Source organism: Scylla paramamosain, unplaced genomic scaffold, assembly GCF_035594125.1.
Source record: "Scylla paramamosain isolate STU-SP2022 unplaced genomic scaffold, ASM3559412v1 Contig1, whole genome shotgun sequence".
In the NCBI taxonomy this organism is placed as follows: domain Eukaryota; kingdom Metazoa; phylum Arthropoda; class Malacostraca; order Decapoda; family Portunidae; genus Scylla; species Scylla paramamosain.
In genome coordinates, this window is record NW_026973666.1 from 3,499,145 (window position 1) to 3,519,592 (window position 20,448).

General features: G+C 41.6%; 1 protein-coding gene across 4 annotated transcripts; it reads left to right on the top strand.

Moving 5' to 3' along the window:
- The first annotated feature begins 48 nt into the window (after nucleotides 1-48).
- Nucleotides 49-20,018, top strand: LOC135095674 (cytochrome P450 9e2-like). 4 transcript variants are annotated; one of them, XM_063996667.1, is made up of 11 exons: nucleotides 826-978; nucleotides 3,895-7,142; nucleotides 8,082-8,267; nucleotides 8,826-8,928; nucleotides 9,396-9,545; nucleotides 10,015-10,168; nucleotides 10,479-10,700; nucleotides 11,003-11,123; nucleotides 11,425-11,555; nucleotides 11,668-11,835; nucleotides 12,616-20,018. In XM_063996667.1, the coding sequence occupies exons 2-10, from the start codon at nucleotides 6,793-6,795 to the stop codon at nucleotides 11,832-11,834; spliced, it is 1,584 nt and encodes a 527-aa protein (XP_063852737.1). In that variant the 5' UTR covers nucleotides 826-978; nucleotides 3,895-6,792; the 3' UTR covers nucleotide 11,835; nucleotides 12,616-20,018. The 4 variants fall into 4 exon arrangements, with proteins under 4 accessions (XP_063852739.1, XP_063852737.1, XP_063852738.1 ...); XM_063996669.1 differs by lacking the exon at nucleotides 826-978 and adding an exon at nucleotides 49-169 and having other exon boundaries at nucleotides 11,668-20,018; XM_063996668.1 differs by lacking the exon at nucleotides 826-978 and adding an exon at nucleotides 3,622-3,643 and having other exon boundaries at nucleotides 11,668-20,018.
- Nucleotides 20,019-20,448: the final 430 nt, after the last annotated feature.

The following is a 20,448-nucleotide window of genomic DNA, read 5'->3' on the forward strand; positions in this document are numbered from 1 at the left end:
TTTCTCTCAGGCGCTCATAAATCCGGGTTGCTGAACATTATGGGGACCTGAAAAGTACTTAATTATTCAGCGACCTATGAAGTTTGTGAATGTTTAGTGAAGAGCCCTTACAATAAATACGAACTTAGGACTGCAGGAATTCGTAACTCTTCAGTGAATCCAGGACCGGGTAAGAAACACACACACACACACACACACACACAGTTTTGCGTCTTCATTACTCAACCCAATACCAGTTTAGAGTTTTCTTAATAGTATATAGATATAAGCTTGTGTTCTGCTTCCGGCCCAGAGGAAAACGAGCTACGATGAAATGAGGTACGTATTATGAAAACGCCTATCTTCCCTTTCTTCTTCTTCTTCTCCTTCTTCTTCTTCTTCTTCTTATTATTATTATTATTATTATTATTATTATCATTATTATTATTATTATTGCTATTTTCTTGTTCTCTATATATAAAAAAAAAATCCTTTCTTATTTGTTTTTATTCCTTTTCTTCGTCATTTTCAACTGCAATTTTTCCTTCTCTTTTATCACTTCTCCTCCTCCTCTTCTTTCTGGTTCATCCTCTGCTCCTCCTCCTCTTCTTATTCGTCTTAATCTTTTCTCATTTTATTCCCTGACTTCTTATTCCTCCTCTTCTACCTCCTCTCTTCCTTCCGGTGCATCCTCTCCTCCTCCCTCCTCCTCTTCTAGTTCCTTTTCTTAATTTTTCCAGCGCAATTCTCATTCCTCCTCTTCTAGCCTTCCTTTTCCTCCTCCTCTTCCTTCTGGTGCATCTCTTCTTCCTCCTCTTCCTTCTGGTGCATCTCCTCCTCTTCCTCCTCCTCCTCCTCCACTGCAGAGCGAGAGAGGAAAGCGAGCAGTGGTCTTGAGTATGGCAGGGTGACAGGCACACAGGTCTATCTCTCTCCCTCCCACCGTCTCTCTGTCTCTCCACACCTCTGTCTCACCGCTGGCACCTCCCCCCCTCACTGGTCAGTCCCCCTTACGCCTTCCAGGACAAGAAATAAAGGTCATGTAGCGCCTGGAAGCGTTTGTCATGTTTAAAGGGACAGGCTGTTGTTTTGATTGGTCTTAAAGGTTTTCAGTCAGCGTTTTAAAGCTCTAGGGGTTGTTTTTTACGTTTTTTTTTCAGGGTTATTGTGAGTTATAGTTATATTTTAAGGGTTTTTAGGGTTTTTCGAGGATTTTCAGGGTGATATTCGGGGTTTTCAGTTCGTATTTAGGGTAATAGCAAGCTTAATTCTCGTTTTTTTTTTTTTTTTTTTTTTTTTTTTTGTCTTCTTTCCCGCTTCCTTTAAGGCTTCCAGCGTGTACTTTGTATTTCCATGATTTTTTTTTTTTTCCAGACTGTTCTCCTTCCAGTTTTATTATTTTAGGAGTCCAGCCTCAATGTTATGGATTTGGGGTTTCGTATACATTTTTTTTTTTTTTCAATTTAAGGGTTTCCAGGATAAATTTGCACGTTTTCAGTCTGTTTTTTTACATGTCCATATTATTTAAGGGATTTTTATTTTACGTTTTTTTTTTATTTCCAGGGTAATTTTAAGGGTGATTATCAGATTTATAGATTATCTTAAGGTTTTTCCAGGCTGTAATTCGTTTTCCAGGATAATTTTAAGGTTTTTCGTCACTTTTTTTTGACTAAGTAATTTTTTGGGTTTTCCAGGATGTTTTTTTGATTTCCATGATATTTTTTTATTTTTTTTTTTAGATTTATAAGTATTTTTTGGGTTTTCCAGGATGTTTTTTTTTATTTCCATATTTTTTTTTTTTTTTTTAGATTTATAAGTAATTTTTTGGGTTTTCCAGGATGTTTTTTTGATTTCCATGATAATTTTTTATTTTTCTAAAGATTTATAAGTAATTTTTTGGGTTTTTCAGGATGCTTTTTTGATTTCCATGATAATTTTAAGGTTTTTGAGTTTTTTTTTTTAGATTTGTAAGTAATTTTTGGGTCTTCCAGCATAATTTTATAGTTTTCAGTCAGTTTAAATTTCCATATCATTGAAATTGGCTTTTTCCTCACTATATATTTTCAATTTCCAGTATAATTTAAAAGTTTCCATTCCTGTGGTGAAATCTTGGTGACATTCAGAGATTTACAAGCATATTTCCAGTTTTCTTTATTTCCAAGACAACTTAAGCACTTATCGTGACAGTTCCGAAGGGTCTTTACATTTCACAACCTTAATATAGCATTGTAATGATGATGCGGTCTCCAAGTGCAAGATATTCCCGGTCACAGCTTCAATTAAATCACAGGGAGGGTTACAGTGATGCCAGATACCTCTTGTTGCTGAAGCTTTGGCCCTTAAGGTGTTTGTAAGGCTTGTACAATGACGGTCAGAAATTGTAAGGTCCTTTTTATTGTTTTATTGGTTTATTTGTTGGTTTATTGTACTGTGGTGTGTGATGTGGCTTTGTTTGTGTGTGTATGTGTGTGTGTGTGTTTAGTGCTAGTATTTGTTTTCTCCGCAGTAAATGTAAGCAAAGAATAAAGAGAATGAGAAGGAAAAAAAAAATTGTGAACTGCCTTACTGTGTTATATCAGTCTGTGTCAACTCTTTTGTGTGTGTGTGTGTGTGTGTGTGTGTGACTCATAAACATTTCTCCGCAGCAAATATGAACAAAAAACAAGCCACAACAAGAAAAAAGAAGGAAAAAAGTCATTGTGAACTGCTACACTGTGTTATATCAGTCTGTGTTAACCCTTTTTTTGTGTGTATGTGTGTGTGTGTGACTCATAAATCTTTCTCCACAGCTAATAAACAAATAAACAAACAAACAAACAAGAAAAGAGAAAGAAAAAAAATAATTCAACTGTTTTACTGTGTTATTATCAATCTGTTCTTTTCTCCTCTTCCTGTGTGTGTGTGTGTGTGTGTGTGTGACTCATAAACATTTCTCCACTGCAAATATATAAAAAAAAAAGCCACAACAAAGAAAATAGAAGAAAAATCAGAATTCCTAACTCTACATATTAAAATTAACCTTTTCTTATCATTGTACCTGTCTTTTTCAATTCCTGTCATGAAGAAATAAAACTAGCTACTTCATTTAATTTCTCTCTCTCTTTCTTTCTCTCTCTCTCTCTCTCTCTCTCTCTTGCAAACCTTATTTTTCCACCTTTAGATGTTAGTGAACCTTACCAGTGAAAGGGTTAAAGAAATACACAAATAAATAAAACTAGCTATTCTTTCATCTCTCTCTCTCTCTCTCTCTCTCTCTCTCTCTCTCTCTCTCTCTCTCTCAGTAGCAGAGTTATATATACCCCACATAAACATCATAACTACATTACATAACTGCCTACTAACTAAACGACCATTGCCTTGATTTTTCACCCACTTCCACACACTTTTCGGATTCCTTCATGGTGTCCCAGAAAGCTTCACTCGTGTCTGTGTGTCCGTGTGTCTCGTGGGTTGCCTAGTGTGTATATTAATGGTTGATAATTGAGGGTAATTTAGATTGATATCCTGGTTTGTTTACATGTGGCAAGATGTGTTTGTAAGAGAGAGAGAAAGACAGACAGTGTGACTCTCTCTCTCTCTCTCTCTCTCTCTCTCTCTCTCTCTCTCTCTCTCTCTCTCTCTCCATTTCCTCATTAAGTTCTAACCCTTTGCCACCACAACAGCTGTAAGTGCCTCTTCCTCCTCCTCCTCCTCCTCCTCCTCCTCCTCCTCCTCCTCCTCCTCCTCCTCCTCAGCATCTCTCCCAGAATCAGACAGGGTAGCTCATCAGACAGTGGTAAGGGCCAAGAGAACTGCTGCTGTTTGTTCTTCCTTTGTGTTCCTGCTAATCCTCTTTTTCATCTTCACTTACTGAGAGAGAGAGAGAGAGAGAGAGAGAGAGAGAGCTAACCAGTATTATTTCTCCCTCTCTTTCAGTACTATGCCCTCTCAGCTTCCACCTCCACCACCTCCACCAATTACCTCAGGGTTGTTCCTGCTTCCTCACACACCCCACCACACCACACTCTGAACCCACACTGTAAACCCAGACACAGTAAACCCAGACATTGTAAACACTCTTAAACAAACAAAAACATTACCAAAACACACCAAAACATCATGAAGGCATTGCTGAATATTGTAAACTCATCAACACACCCTGAAACATTCTCAAAACACACTTAAACACACTTAAACATTGCCAAACACACCCAAACCGTTAAACATTATAAAACACACCAAAACTACACTGAGACACCATCACACACTCAAAAACAGCCTTAAAACATCCCCCAACATCCCTAAGCATTCTAAAACAGCCTTTAAACACTGAAGGTATTCTCAAATTTCTAAAACATTCCAAAAAAAACAGTCGAACATTCCCTGATCATTCCCAAATACTTTGAAAATTTTCTTAACACTCTGAAACACTCCGAAACACTCCGAAACACACCCAAACACACCCCAAACACACAAAAACACACATAAACACGACAACAACAGTTACCACTATTCATCTTCATCACTCCACTTAACTCCACCACCACCACCACCACCTACTCCTCATCCTTCTACCCCCTCCCACCTCCCCAACCCCAGTGCCATCACTAGGAGTACCTGAGTGCCTCTATACTATATAACACAGTGCCTCGGTGCCAAAAAATCTCGTCGATCTGTACATAAAGGGTCCCTACTGTCACTGCCTACAGGGACGTAAGGTTGGGTAAGACGTCTTGGTGCACCTTTCTCACTGTCTGGAAGTGAATCAAGGTCAGGGCATGAGAGGAGAGAGGCATTAAAGGTCAGAAGACTTGTGTGTGTGTTGTTTTTTGAGGTTGTGAGGTCAGGAAAGGTCAAAGTAATCTTTCCCAGATGTTTTAATTAATTTGAGGTCAGGGCGTGAGGGAAGAGAGGCGTTAAAGGTCAGAAAACGTGTGTGTGTGTTGTTTTTTGAGGTTGTGAGGTCAGGAAAGGTCAAAGTAATCTTTCCCAGATGTTTTAATTAATTTGAGGTCAGGGCGTGAGGGAAGAGAGGCGTTAAAGGTCAGAAAACGTGTGTGTGTGTTGTTTTTTGAGGTTGTGAGGTCAGGAAAGGTCAAAGTAATCCTTCTCAGATGTTTCAGTTGATTTGAGGTCAGGGAGAGGAGAGAGAGAGCTGTAAGAGGTTCTAAAAGTTGTGTATGTTATTTCTCAAGGTTGTGAGTTGTGATAGAAAATGATAGAAGCCAAAAATAAAACCTTTCTCTCAAACATTTGAATCAAAGTGAGGTCAGGGAGAGGAGAGAGAGAGAGAGAGAGAGAGCTGTAAGAGATTAGAAAACGTATCCTTGCGTTGTTTTTCAAGGTTGTGATAGAAAGTAAGGAAAAATTGTTGGGATTGTCAAGTTTACAAGCAATTAAGGGGTGTAAGAAAGAACCACCAAGAATTATCAAGGTTTTCGTCTCTTTGCAAGGTTCCAGGAAGGTCCAAGGAAGGGCTGTGGGAGTTAAAGAAAGGTACACAAGGCTAGGAAAGCTGTGTGTGTGTGTGTATGTGTGTGTTTGCAGCTCACTGGAAGGTCAGGAAAGGTGGGGCAGCATGTGAGGGAAAGGTACTTCTGTGTTGGCATGAAAAAGAAGTCACAGAAAGATTTATAAGTAGGAATGAAAGTGGTGAAATATAAACCTGAGAAATGATAGGTTAGGTGAAGGAAATGTTGATGTGCTTTGACTTAGAAGCTTGAGGTGAAAAGATTGAGTTGAGAGAGGTTAAGAGAAGCTTAGATTTTGATTGAAGCTTATGTGAAAGTTTGAGGTTTTTGAAAGAATTGAAGATAGAAAACACTTAAGAATACTCACTGATCTGACTTTGAAGCTTGTGAGGTGAAAAGATTAAATTGAGAGAGGTTAAGAGAAGCTTAGATTTTGATTGAAGCTTATGTGAAAGTTTGAGGTTTTTGAAAGAATTGAAAACTTAAGAACACTCACTGATCTGACTTAGAAGCTTGTGAGGTGAAAAGATTAAACTGAGAGAGGTTGAGAGAAGTTTAGATTTTGATTGAAGCTTATGTGAAAGTTTGAGGTTTTTGAAAGAATTGAAGATAGAAAACACTTAAGAATACTCACTGATCTGACTTAGAAGCTTGTGAGGTGAAAAGATTAAATTGAAAGAGGCTGAAAGAAGCTTAGAATTGAAAGAGGCTGAGAGAAGCTTAGATCTGATTGAAGCTCACTCACTCACTTCACACTGATAGAAAAAGGATTACAAAGCTGAAAAAACTTTGACAATATACAAAACTTGGGTGGTGTTTTAATTATAGTGGCTGTGATTCCCCCCTCTCCCTGTCCCTCACCCTGCCACCCCTAGCTGACCCTTAGACACACCAGTACCTCTGTTCCTTGTGATCCAAACCTCCTGGTCATCCGATAAGGTTTTCTAGTACCATAGCTAACTGTTACTACCACTAGCATTGCATAGAGACCCGGCAAACTGTTACCATTACACCACACTACCATTTAGAAACTAACGTACCAATGCAAAGTAGCTGAGGATCCCCAAAGCAGCCTAAAACATTGAAAAACATCCTTAAAACATCGCCAAATACTCCCAAACACCCTACAACAGTCCCAGGCATCCTCAAAACACTCCCAGACACCCTAAAACACTCTCAAAACACCCCCAACATCCTCAAAACAGTCTGAAATACCCTGAAACACTCAAAACACTCCAAATCACTCCCAAGCACCCTAAAACACTCCAAAAATCCTCAGAACACTCCCACATATTCCAAAACACCCCAAAACACCCTCAAAACACCCCAAACTATCCCCACAACAACCACCACCACCACCACCATGCTGTGCCACACTGCCACAGCACTCCTGGAGGCACTGTGGGCCTTCCCTGCCGTGGTGCCCTTGACCGTCATCCTCTGTCTGGCCGCGCTGTACCTCCACCGCACCTACAGTTTTTGGGACAGTCGTGGCGTACCTGGACCCAAGCCTGTGTGGGTGCTGGGGAACATGTATCCGAGGTTAAGGGCGTCCGTGTCCATGGCGGAGTTTGACCAGAAGATGTACGAGAAACACGGGGGAAGAAAGATGTGTGGGTATTACGAGTTTACCAAGCCGTGTCTGATGGTGGGCGATCTGCAGCTCCTCAAGCACGTTATGGTGAAGGACTTTGATCACTTCACCGACCGCAGGTATGTGTTTGTTTGCGTGTGTTTGTGTTTTGTCTAGGTATGTGTTGTGAAATGTTTTTTTGTCTCACTGCGGGTGATGTCAGTTGCTGTGGGAGGCTGTGTTTTGATGTTAGCTGCTGTGGGAGGCTGTGTTCTGATGTTAACTGCTGTGGAAGGCTGTGTTCTGATGTTAACTGCTGTGGGAGGCTGTGTTTTGATGTTAACTGCTATGCGAGGCTGTTTTTTTCTATGTCATTGGCTGTGTTTTGATGTCGGCTGTTGTGCGAGGTTGTGTTTTTTTTCTGTCACCAAAACACACACCCTTCCTGATCTTAATGATGCGTCTGTGAACTCTCTTTGCTTTCTTCACTAGTGGCATCAAATCTTGTCTGTCTACCTTGTATTCCTGTGGTTTCTTAGTCTTTGCTTCACTTCAGGGCCTTCTTTTCTTCTGTGTCCTCCTCTTTCATTCAGTTTCCCGGTTTGTACATCATTATCAGTCCTCTTTCTCCATCCTATCCACCTTTTTTATTCAATTTTCCTAGTTTTATATCATTATCAGGGTTTCTATTACCTTGTCATCTTTTTTAATACAGTTTACTAGTTTCTACATATTTACTGAACCTTTTTTTCTACTCTACCCACCTCCTTCATTCAGTTTTCATAGTTTGTATATCATCATCAGGTTTCCTCAGTTTGTACATCATTATCAGGTTTTCTCTTTCTATGTTCATCTCTTTCATACAGTTTACTAGTCTCTACATCATTACCAGACCTTTTTTTCTACTCCACCCACCTCTTTCATTCAGATTTCTTAGTTAGCCTATCATTATCAGGCTTTCTCTTTCTCTGTCCACCTTTTTCATACAGTTCACTAGTCTCTGCATCATTACCAGACCTCTTTATCTACTCTGTCTACTCAAAAGCACTCTAATGATCTTTTTCCTCTACCTGGGACAGCTTCGTGACCTTCAATGAACCAGTAATGGACCACATGCTGCTGGGACTGAAGGGCACCACGTGGAAGGCTGTACGATCTGTTATGACTCCTACGTTCAGCTCAGGCAAGGTGAAACAAACCCTGCAACTTGTGAAGGACTGTGCCAAGAACCTGGTGACTTACTTCAACAAGGAGCTGGAGAAAGGGTGAGGAAGAGAGAGCAAGGGTTTTCAAGGGTGTTTTTGTGGTTGTAGTGGCAGGTTAATGAGATTTCTGGTATTAAAGGGAGAAATGATTGGTGATGTGGGTTTTCAAGGGTGTTTTTGTGGTTGTAGTGGCTGGTTAATGAGATTTCTATGTTATTAAGAGGAGAAATAATTAGTGATATGGGTTTTCCAAGGGTGTTTTTACAGTTCTAGTGACAGATTAACAAGATTTCTGCATTATTAATAGGAGAAATAATAAGTGACATGGGTTTTTAAGGGTGTTTTTATGGTTCTAGTGGCAGATTAACAAGATTGCATTGTTAACTGGAGAAACAATAAGTGACACAGGTTTTTAAGGGTATTTTTACGGTTCTAGTGACAGATTAACAACATTTCTACTTTGTTGATGGGAGAAACACCCTTGAGAACCCAGCTATATATCTCTATAGCCTTAGAAAGAGTCTTGAAGAAAGAGCAAAGCATTTATGAATATTTACCAGAAAGTATTGACATGTGTGTGTCTGTGTGTCTGTGTGTGTGTGTGTGTGTGTGTTGCAGGTCATCGGTGTTTGAGATGAAGGACGTGTATGGCATGTTTACAATGGATACAATCGCCAGCATTGCCTTTGGAGTGAGCAGCGACACCCTGAACAACACTGAGGTAAGGCCTGGAGTGTTCTGTCTCTATCTCACACTTCGGATTCTTAACAACACTGAGGTGAGGTGTGGCAGGTTGTTCTGTCTCTATCACACACTTAAAACTCTTAGCAACATTGAGGTGAGGTGTGGCAAGTGTTCAGCCTCTCTATCACACACTTAAGACTAGAACACTGAGATGAAGTGATTAGCGACATTGAGGTGAGGTGTGGCAAGTGTTCAGCCTCTCTATCACACATTTAAGACTAGAACATTGAGGTGAAGTGCTTAGCGACATTGAGGTGAGGTGTGGCAAGTGTTCAGCCTCTCTTTCACACATTTAAGACTCTAGAACACTGAGATGAAGTGCAGCAGTGTGTTCTCAGTGCAGCTTGTCCCTCCCGTTCATCCACCACTCTTTTAAATCTAATATGGCTTTCTACAGCTTCCCTTATGTTCTGTCTCACCCTGCCTGTCACCCCGTCACCCCAGAATGAGTTCTCTGCCGCTGCTGTCCGTTTCTTCACCCCGGCAGCCAAGTGGAAGCGTCCATTTATCTTCCTACAGTTCCTCAAGCCACACATCGCCAAGCGTCTCCACCTCAACTTCATCGACCGCACTCCCATCTACTTCTTCTCTAAGGTGATGGGGTGAGGGAGGAAGGGGACGGGGCAAGGGAGGGAGGGAGTGAAGGGTGAGCAAAAAGGTGAAGGAAAGGAGGAGGGAGAGATGGATAGGTGGAGGGATGGGATGTGTAGAGTTAAGGGGGGAGAGAGAGAGAGAGAGAGAGAGAGAGTGTGGTGATGATATAGATTTCCTCTTCCTTTGACTTATAATTTTTCAAGATATTTCTCAGATTATAGTTTAACCTCTCAAAATTTCCCTTTCCTATGACTTATATTTTCAAGACACTTCTTATTATAGTCAAACCTTTCAACTCCTCTGTATGGCCTGGCAATTTAATGGACTGTCTTTAATATACCTTGTGTCACCCTTGACTGGTACCCTCACATGAAAAAATAAAAAAAAGTGTTCCTCTTCATCAAATCTCTATCTAATATGTGCCACAAGTATCTGAACACCTCCCACAATGCCTTGCTCTCAATCTCAGGTGGTGCGGGATACAATGAAGTACCGTCAGGAGAACAACCTCCGACGCAGCGACTTCCTGCAGCTGCTCCTGGACGCACAGCTGCAGGAACAAACTAACAACAACAAGAGCTGCCCCTCCAACAGCCCCTCTGCTGGCAAGGTCACCAACCAAGGTATGTTAGTCAGAGGGCAGAAACACAAGGGTTGGTGCAGGAAGCCATCAGGCCTACACGTGGCAGTCCCTGTACAAAACACACCTGCCTGTTTCCACCTGTCATCCCCACTCATCTAATTTTTCAAAGCTCCTTAATGACTCGGCACTAACAACCTGATTACCTAGTCCATTCCAGTCATCCACCACTTTGAGAACCAATTCCTTCCTCATTTAAATCAAACCTTCTTTAACCTAACCACATTTTCACCCTTAAATGATAAATAGAAGCACCATCAACACAACCTAACCTAACCTTCACCCCCTCACAGTTTTAACAGACCTGGTGATCACGTCTCAGTGCGTCCTGTTCTACATCGCTGGGTACGACACCACAGCGACAACCCTCAGCTTTCTGTCCTACTGCTTGGCCCTCCACCCAGAGATACAGCAGAAGTGCATGGCCGAGATAGACCAGGTGTTGGAGCGTCACAATGGAGAGATCACATACGAGGCGATCTCCGAAATGAACTACTTGGATATGGTCTTTGCAGGTTTGTTAGGGAGCTGTGTGTTGCTGGGGTTCTCAAGGGTGTTTTCATGGTTCTAGGTATCTTGTTGGGGTTCTCAAGGGTGTTTTCATGGTTCTAGTACATGTTGTTGGGGTCCTCAAGGGTGTTTTCATGGTTCTAACAGGCTGTAGCAAAAGGCAACGGCATTTTCAAGGATATTTTCATTATTTTAGGGATAGCAAGAGACTGTAGTGGAAGTTTTCAGCATTTCCAAATATATGGTAATGTCCCAGAGCACATATTTTAAAGTTCCCCACTAAACTTTTCCCACGCCTCCCTCACAGAAACACTAAGGCTTTACCCACCAGCACCGCGCGTAGACCGAACCGTGACCAAGGATTACACTCTACCGGGCACTGACATCACGCTGCCTGCCGGACTCAAGGTTATCATATCCATCTACAGGTGAGGCGCTGAAGAACCTCCCGTTTAGACTACGAGGAAGGCAGGAAAGGATGGCTGGGTGAATGGTAGTTTGAGAAGGCTGTGTGTTGAGGGGTTTGTGAATGTTTGGTTAATTTAAATGTGTGTGTGTGTGTATGTGTGTGTGTGTGTGTGTTTGTTTGTTTGTGTGAAAATGTGGCTATATATGTGTTGCTAATTTATTCTATCTGTTTTTCCGTTTGTCTGTTATTCATTCATTCATCCATCCAGTTATCCACTCATCGACGCCATCTCACCCATCCACTCATCCATCCATCCACAGCATCCACCGTGACCCAGAGCACTACCCGAATCCCAGCAAGTTTGACCCTGAGAGGTTCTCCCCTGAAAACAAGGCGACCCGTTCCCCGATGGCCTACCTGCCCTTCGGAAGTGGCCCTCGGAACTGTATTGGTGAGAGAGAGAGAGAGAGAGAGAGAGAGAGAGGATTATATCTTTCTTATTTGTTTGTTTTTCCTTTTTTTTCCTCCTCCACCTTAATTTCAGTCATCTCTATGTCTTACAGGGATGAGGTTCGCCCTGATGGAGGCCAAGATCGCCGCTGTGTGCCTTCTGCAGGAATTTGCATTTATCCCCAGCAAGAAGACGCAGATTCCCATTGCCCTGGAGCGCCGTAGTGGACTCCTCAAGGCCCAGGACGGCGTATGGGTTCGGCTGGCTAAGCGATGTTAAGGTCTGTCTGTGTGTCTGTGTGTGTGTGCGTGTGCGTGTGTTTAGACTCCCGAGAAAACGACACTAAGAGACTGAGCGCGTAAGGAAAACATTTACTTGATCTGATTTCAGTCTCGGTGATGCACAGTCCCTCTTGCAGTAGTCTCAGTGAGTTGCACGGTTTAGGTGACGTTTGGTGCAGTAAGAAAGTGCTTGGGGGTGACACAGGACCATCAGTAACTTGACATGATAGAAGGGGTGATGTGTGACCTTCATTCTGTCTGTACTCTCTGCAATTTATGTCACATCTATAGCAGTAAGATTGTGTTTGGAGTGCCACAGAATCTCCAGACAATAACGAAAAGTACATGAAAGGTTAGTTGACACATAAACCTTTCTCTATTGGTCCTTTCAATATTTCCTGCTATTTGCGTCACACCTATAGCAGTAAAATTGTGTTTGGAGAGCCATAGGACCTCCAGACACTAATGAAAAGTAGATGAAAGGTTAGTTGATGCATATACCTTTCTCTATTGGTCCTCTCAATATTTCCTGCTATTTGGGTCACACCTATAGCAGTAAAATTATGTTTGGAGGGCCATAGGACCTCCAGACACTAATGAAAAGTACATGAAAGGTTAGTTGATGCATATACCTTTCTCTGTTGGTCCTCTCAATATTCTCTGCTATTTGGGTCACACCTATAGCAGTAAGATTATGTTTGGAGAGCCATAGGACCTCCAGACACTAACCAAACTCAATGAAAGGGTAGTTGATGCATAAACCTTCCCCTCTATTGCAGTGCTTGGAGTGACACCCACCCTCCGAACACCAACCAGACATAATAGAGTCAGGAACGAAGCATAATCAATACAAAGACAGCACAAAGACCCTAACCATAGCATAGGGACGGAACGTGGCGCTGTACTGTCGTCACACCCATAACACGAACGTGGCGCTGTACCGTCGTCACACCCATAACACGATCCGCTCCTCTTCGCGTTGCAAGAGTTTTCTACGAGTAATTTTAGCACAGTAAATATTAGAGGTTAGGTTTGTTCTGTCATCCCTCTCTTAGTAATGAGTGGGTGTGTAGCAACGGACGAACACACAAGTTTACTCCTTCACTAGAAACCACGTAATAATTGTAGTGATAGTAGTGGCAGGGATGGTAATGATGGTGGTGATGGTAGTGTGCAGTGTTTCCATTCAAGACCTGCTTTGTGATGTTATTTAAATGTTCCTGTGTTCTTTTTTGTGTTATTTATTTATTTATTTATTTTTTTTTTGGGGTACAAGATGGATTGGGTTTTGTTATTCTGTGTGTGTGTGTGTGTGTGTGTGTGTGTATTAAGTTAGGTAAGCTTTTTGTTTTTTTTTACTCTGTTTCCTTATACTTATTGTTAAACGTGTGTGTGTGTGTGTGTGTGTGTGTTCATCAATTCCCACAGCAAAAACACACAAAACAAACACATTAATAATTTCCATCAACAAACACACAACACTTCAACACACAAAACACTGCATGCATTCTGTACAACACAGCGGCTTTACACATTAAGTTACCTTGCCGAGAGTGTGATGAGAGTGTGTCAAGAGTGTGCTGAAAGTGTGCCGAGAGAGTGCCGAGAGTGTGCCGAAGGAGTGCTGAGTGACGTTTCAAAGCATCACACACCACACTCTTCATTACCGTTCTGTCACATCACACAGCTCAAGTGCCACAGGGCCAGCTTGGTCCTATGCATGTATGGGTGGTGGAGGGCCTAGTGTAGCCGGGGACGGGGCCTATCGGGGGGGAGGGGGGAAGGGGTTGTTATAGTCACAGTTGTTTGTCTCAGGCCAGTTATGTTAGATGTAATTATTTTTATTTTGTTTTTGGTTTATTTATTTATTTTTTTTCCTTTTCTTATTCCTCTTCTTTGTAATGCCAGATCTAATTGTGTCTGTTTTTTTTTTTTTTTGTTTCTCTATTCCTTTTTTTCCTTTTCTCATTCCTATCCTTCTCCTCTCCATGTAACCGTTTTTTCCTTCTTTCTCTTCTCATCTTTATTCTCTTTCTTATTTCTTTCTTCCTCTTCTTCCCCATTCCTTCTCTCCTCTCTCTCAACCTTTTTATCCCTTTTCTCCTCTCCTTATCTCATTTCTATCCTCCATGTCTTGTTCCTTCTCTTCTTCCCAATTCCCTTTGTAAATAGTGGAGAGGGATCAGAATATTTGAAAACACAGCAAAAACTCAACTTATCATCTCTGTAGCCTTTTAAAACAGTAAGGAGAAGCAGGAAAGATTGAGAATACTACAAAAAAACTCAACTTCTTATCTCTGTAGCCTTTTAAAACAGTAAAGAGGCAAGAAAATTTGAGAATACTGCAAAAAACACAAGGCAGATTATTTAAGAATGCTGGCCTGAGACAAATATAGGCAGGTCTCTTGATGTCTGTCCCCAACCCCCCCTCCCCTGCCGCCCCTTGGTTCCCTTCAGCGCCACCCTCTCTAGAGTAGTATGCATGCGCAGTCAACTATGCAAAGGGGAGGAGTCATTGTAGTTTCTTATACCTATGCAATTATATCGTCGACCATTAGCGGTGTGTCCCTAGGGTAAGATAGTTTTAGGGTACTGCATCTCATCTCGTCACTCAGAATTTACGTAGTGTTAGGACGGCACAGTTTCGTCATTCATGTGCCGTGCATTACTACGATTTCTAGAGTCGTTAAGTCTCGTCGCTAAATCAGTAACAGGAATCAAGACTCTGTGGGGATCTGGTCAGCTGGTACAGGAGGCCTCACGAGAGGTTCCCGGCATTAGGGGCCAGTGCAGGAGTGGCTGGTTGGGCGCTGGTGTGTGTGTCAAGGGACGTCACCTCATCTCTGGTACAAAGAACACTTCATTGCTGCAGTTAAGGTGGCTTGTATCAGGCGGAGATGTCCCTTGGATCTTGTATGGGCTGGGATGTCCCTTGGGTCTTGTACGTGACTGGGATGTCCCTTGTGTCTTGTATGGGCTCGGATGTCCCTTGTGTCTTGTATGGGCTGGGATGTCCCTTGTGTCTTGTATGGGCTGGGATGTTCCTTGGGTCTTGTATGTGACTGGGATGTCCCTTGTATCTTGTACGGGCTGGGATGTTCCTTGGGTCTTGTACTGTGCCAAGGAGTTCTTCCTCATGTAGTCAGAATGTTTCAGGCTGTTTCTGAACATAGTCTGGTCTACTGGAGGCATTGCAGGCACTTTAGGCATCAGAGTTAACATGTTGGGCATTCATGTTGTTAGTACAGTTTATCTGAGTGCAGCTTGAGCTCCGAGAGGCATTCCTGGCAGACCACTTCCTGCTGTTTGCTTGGTCTTAGTGGTGTCACTCCGAACACCAGTAACATCCCGGCAGTCTCTAGTCTTTTTGGTGCCGCTTCAACACCAAAATACTTTCTCGTAGGCCTTATGCAGTTAGTGTAGCCCGTTAGTGGTGTCACTCCGAACACCAGCACTCGGCTATGTGAGGTGCGCCGGCCCTGCTCTCGGTGGCATCTCCTGGGGGTGGTGGCTGCCTGGCACTCACTCAACAAACAGTGAAGTTCAAGCAAGATGAAACAAGACTAATTATCAAATGTACAGTTAATTTCCTCAGGCTGTATCAAGGAAGATTGGGAGGAAACATTTGAATCTCTTTTGACTAGTTACCAGGAGCTGACAGTCATTTTATAAGGCTCTGTTAGGCATCACTAGTCTGTAGGCAGTTGCAATTACTCTGGTTATAGGACTGTGTTAGTGCTTTCCTTCCAGCACATAGGTAGTCTGGGGGAGCAAAGACCCTTTATACAGAGGCACCAGTACCCCGTCACTAGGGCATCAGTACCTTGAGATCCCAGGCTGCAGCAAGAAAGCCAGTACCTTGAGGGGTCTTGGTAGTGATGCAGTCTTAGCTTAGTGGTGCAGTGTAGGAATGCACCACCTTTCTCTTACACACAAGGCAGTCTTCAGGTCGTGCTGTAGAGTGGAGAGCAGCACTGTCGTCTACATATCCTTTACAAGACATTCACTAAAATTACTACTGTTCTCAGGCGTTTGTGCCTCATTGCGACTTCTGACAGGCTGTAGTGGAAGTGGCAGGGAGCTTTGTGGGTGTTTGGTTCAGATTCTGTGCCCTCGGTGGGAGAAATGCTTATGTGAACGTAAGTAGTCGTCTGTGTGGTCTTTGAAGTCGTGATGAGGGAGCAAAGCGTCTGAGGTGAGTCTCTGTCCTGTGCTTGTGTCTTTCGGTTCAACTTGTGGCTTTTTTACAACGAATCTTCAATGTCTAACGCTTCCTGTCTTGTCTAACCTTACCCTAACTAACCTAACTAAATCTAGCATAATCTAACATAAGCTTACCTAAACTAATCAAACCTACACCAACCTAACCTTACCCTGTCTAACCCTTCTCAGCCTAACCTTACCCAACCAAACCTTATCTGTCAACCCCTGCCTAAGCTAACTAAACCCTATGTAACCTTATTCAAATCTAACCTAACCCTTCCTAACCCAACCCAGCCTAACCTAACCTTACCTGTCATGGGAGTAACAATTAAAATTTACTAGGGTACTCAAATACAATACAAATTAGGTTCATACAGCCAGCATTCCTATAACTACAAGTTGCAATATTAGAATTTGGTGTTGGTAGGACGTGAGGAGGCTTCTGTCCAGTGGTGGTGGCATAGACTGGCTTGCTGTGGCTGTGTGGCTGTGTCCTGTGTGCTGTGCTGGCTTCTGTGAGGTGCTGCAGGATCCGCCGTGACTGTAGCACTGTTCTGTGAGAGCAAGTCGTCGGTCGTTGTTGTTGTTGTTGTTGTTGGTCTTGTTGTGTTTGTGATAGAATGGTCTTGTTATCCTGGACTTCCCACACAACTTAAGTCTTCCATGTTGGCGTTGTAATGGGTCAGGCAGGTCGTCTTGGCTTTAATAAAGGACTGCGGTGGTCTTTGCTTCTATCATTCATGAGTCTTAGCAAACGAAAACATCCAGGTTGTCTTGGCTGTAACAAATGACAGTGGCGGTCTTGCTTCCGTCACTCATCAGTCTTAGTAAACGAAATCATGCAGGTCCTCTTGGCTGTAACACAAAGGTCAGTGGTGGTCTTTGCTTCCATCAGTCATCTGTCTCAGCAAACTAAAACATCATTAGCCACGAGCCATCCCAGGAGTGTTTACGTCAATCTTTTTATTTCCACGGCTCTCCTTCCTTAACCTTCCTAGCACCGTAAAAACTGTTTGCACGGAGACTCAGAGGAAAAAAGAGGAAAAAAACGGAAGGTTGTAATTTAATCTTTTAAGCTACAAAAATATCTATGAGAGGCTTGTATGAAAATAGCATTAAAGAAGGAAATTTGTCTAGTAGTGAAAGGTTTAACAGCCACAGTGCTTATTAGACCTGGCACAGACTGCAAACTACCAGCCGACCCTTTGAAACATATCACACTGAACCATCAATGCAGAAATGTGAACTGATTGTGAACGTAAAACCAAGTAGAAAATGTGTAATACTGTGTTGACTAGCTTGTGTGTGGGGTGTAGTGGTGAGGGGGAACACAAGCACTGTTTCTCCTGTTACTGTTGCTTGTTGAGAGTAAAGTATTAAACTGTTTGAAGGTAAAACACAAACACGAAAAGAACACAAGTCCTTCTGCGTAACACTGAGAAGAAATAACATTGTTCCTCCTGTTTCTGTTGCTTGTTGAGCGTAAAGTACTGAACTATTTGAAGGGAAAACACAAACACGAAAAACAACACAAATCCTTCTATGCAACACCGAGAAATAACACTGTGTTTCTCCTGTTTCTTACGCCTTTTGAGAGCAAAGTACCTAACCGTCTGAAGGCAAACACTAAAACCCTGGAGAAACGATCCCCGTGGTTCCCTCTCAGCAGAACACACCACACGCTTCACTAAACGCTATGCTGCTTGACCTGGTGACACGTTCAAAGTGACGCTCGACTTGTCATTCGTGTGTTTGTGTGGAGGACGTGATTTGGGGTTAGTGTTCGTGTGTCTGGCCGTGGGTTGAGTTGTCTGGCTTAAGCCCCTTATGAACTACTGGTACCTGGAGATAGAGACAGAGTTACAGCTGCACGTGTTCTGTGTTAAGACTCTTTCGTGTTTTGTTGTGGGTTTTGTAAATTTTATGGGCCTTCTGGTTTGTTTCTTACGTTTAGTCTTCGTAAAATTCATGGGCATTATAACCTTTTTCGCATTTAATCTTCGTATAATTCAGGGTCCCTCAGCTTATTGTGTTGTTTAATCTTTGTACAAATTAGGGTTTTTCTAACTTAACTCTTGCGTTGTTTAACCTTTGTACAATTCAGAGTCTTTATAACTTCTTGCGTTGTTTAATCTTACCAGAATTCAGGGTCTTTCTAACTTAATTCTTGCATTATTTAATCTTCATACAATTTAGGGTCCTTACAGTGTTTAATCCACCAAAAATTCAGCCTTTCCAATCTTCTTCACATTTCCTAAAATTCACAGTAACTAATTTAATACCTGCTTTGTCTAATGATGCGCGTGTTTCTTGAAATGCATCGCCACTCTTGTCCAATCACACTGTTTTGATGTTCGGTCCTCCAGTACAAGTCACAATGCATTTACAACACTGTGGATTGCAGGAATGTATAAGCAAACTGTGTCACAAATGATCCCTTCTAATTTTTATCTTACATCACCAATAATTTGTGTGGTTTAGTCTTGTCTATGTTGGCTGTGTTTTTCTCAATGAATTTTCTCTATGAATCTGTGTTTTCTCTATGAATGCTTGCAGAATAACTTAGGATAATTATTTCTTCTCATAGTTGGTTCTTAATATTCTTGTCTCAAAATATGTTAAGTTACTGGGAAAGGTTACCGTATGCAAGTCTTGTCATACAAAATAACCCATAGGACAATTACTTCTTATTATTGTTGATTGTTAATATTCTTCTGTCTCAAAATATGTTCCTTATTGTTGGTTTTTAATATTCTTCTGTCTCAAAATGTATTAAGTTAGTAGGAAAGGTTACCGTATGCAAGTCCTGGCGTACAAAATAATCCGCAAGACTATTTCTCATTATTGTTGGTTTTTAATATTCTTCTGTCTCAAAATGTATTAAGTTAGTAGGAAAGGTTACTGTATGCAAGTCCTGGCGTACAAAATAATCCGCAAGACAATTATTTCTCATTAATGTTGGTTTTTAATATTCTTCTGACTCAAAATACATTCCTTATTGTTCATTTTTAATATTCTTCGGTCTCAAAATGTATCAAGTTAGTGGGAAAGGTTAGTGTATGCAAGTCCTGGCGTACAAAGTAACCCGCAAGACAATTATTTCTCATTATTGTTGGTTTTTAATATTCTTCTGTCTCAAAATGCATTAAGTTAGTGGGAAAGGTTAGTGTATGCAAGTCCTGGTGTACAAAATAACTCCTAAGACTATTATTTCTTCCATTTAATCCTTGTTGTTGTCCCTTCTCACAAATGAAGTCAAGATTATTAATTCCTTTCCTTATTTTTATTATCTTGGAATATTCTACTCTTGTATTTAGTGTCATGGAACAATTACTGTATTCGAGTCCTTTTGTTACAAATATTCTACTCTTCTATTTCGTGTTATGGGAACGATTAATATATTTGAGTCCTTCCTTACAGGTTAACTCTAAAGATCCATTCCTGTCCTTATCTTAATGTGATTTCTTAATATTCTTCTCTCGTCTCAATGTGTTCAGTGTTATGGGGAAAGATTAACAGATCAACATTCACAGGTCCCTTCTTACAAACTCCCTGGTGATTCTGTCAATGTTCTCTCCCTCAGCATGACTGTCTTGATGTGTCACCTCCTCCCCCTCATGTACTCCTCAATTCTTTCAATGCATTATGGGACGTTCCACAAATGTACTAAAGATATATACAAATTCTACATCTATATATACAAACTCTACATCTCCATATATTCCTAAAACTTACAAATAGGCTTAAATTTTTGCTTTTCTTTAGTCTGACAAGAATGAGACAAGGTGAATGCATTGATAAGTGTCCTGCATCTCCCCCCGACCTGTGTGACCCTTAATATCCTGTACCTGTAGCCTTGGGTCGCCAGGTAGGTGTGGGTTAATAGGTCACAGTCAAGCAGGTAGGGATGTTTTCAATATACTACTGCCTTTACCTCCCCCTTCTTCAGTACCTCGTCAAATATACACCAAGCAATACATTCTTGTGTTTCTCTCACCTCCTAAGCATACTGGTTGGCTTAGGTGGTGGTGGTGGTGGTATATAACAGTACCTCCATCTATCACCTCTCCAGTTCTTCATTTCTGTGGGGTTCTTAAAGTTCTCATCATCAAATAGTTCTTTAGCGTATGATATAAAGGCTCTAGTTGAAGGGGTATGGGTTTTTAGGGGTGTTTTTGTGGTTCTAGTGACAGATTATAGAGGTTTCTCCATCATTAACAGGAGAAATGCTCTTGAGAACCTGGCTTTTCATCTCTGTGGCCTTTGATAATAGTTGTGGTGAGAGAGCAATTTCTAATACAAAACATAAACTCAAAATTCACTGGCCTTAATGATGAGCTCTAATTTAAGTGACACTAGTTTTTATAGGTGTTTTTTATGGCTCCAGTGACAGATTAATGAGATTTGTA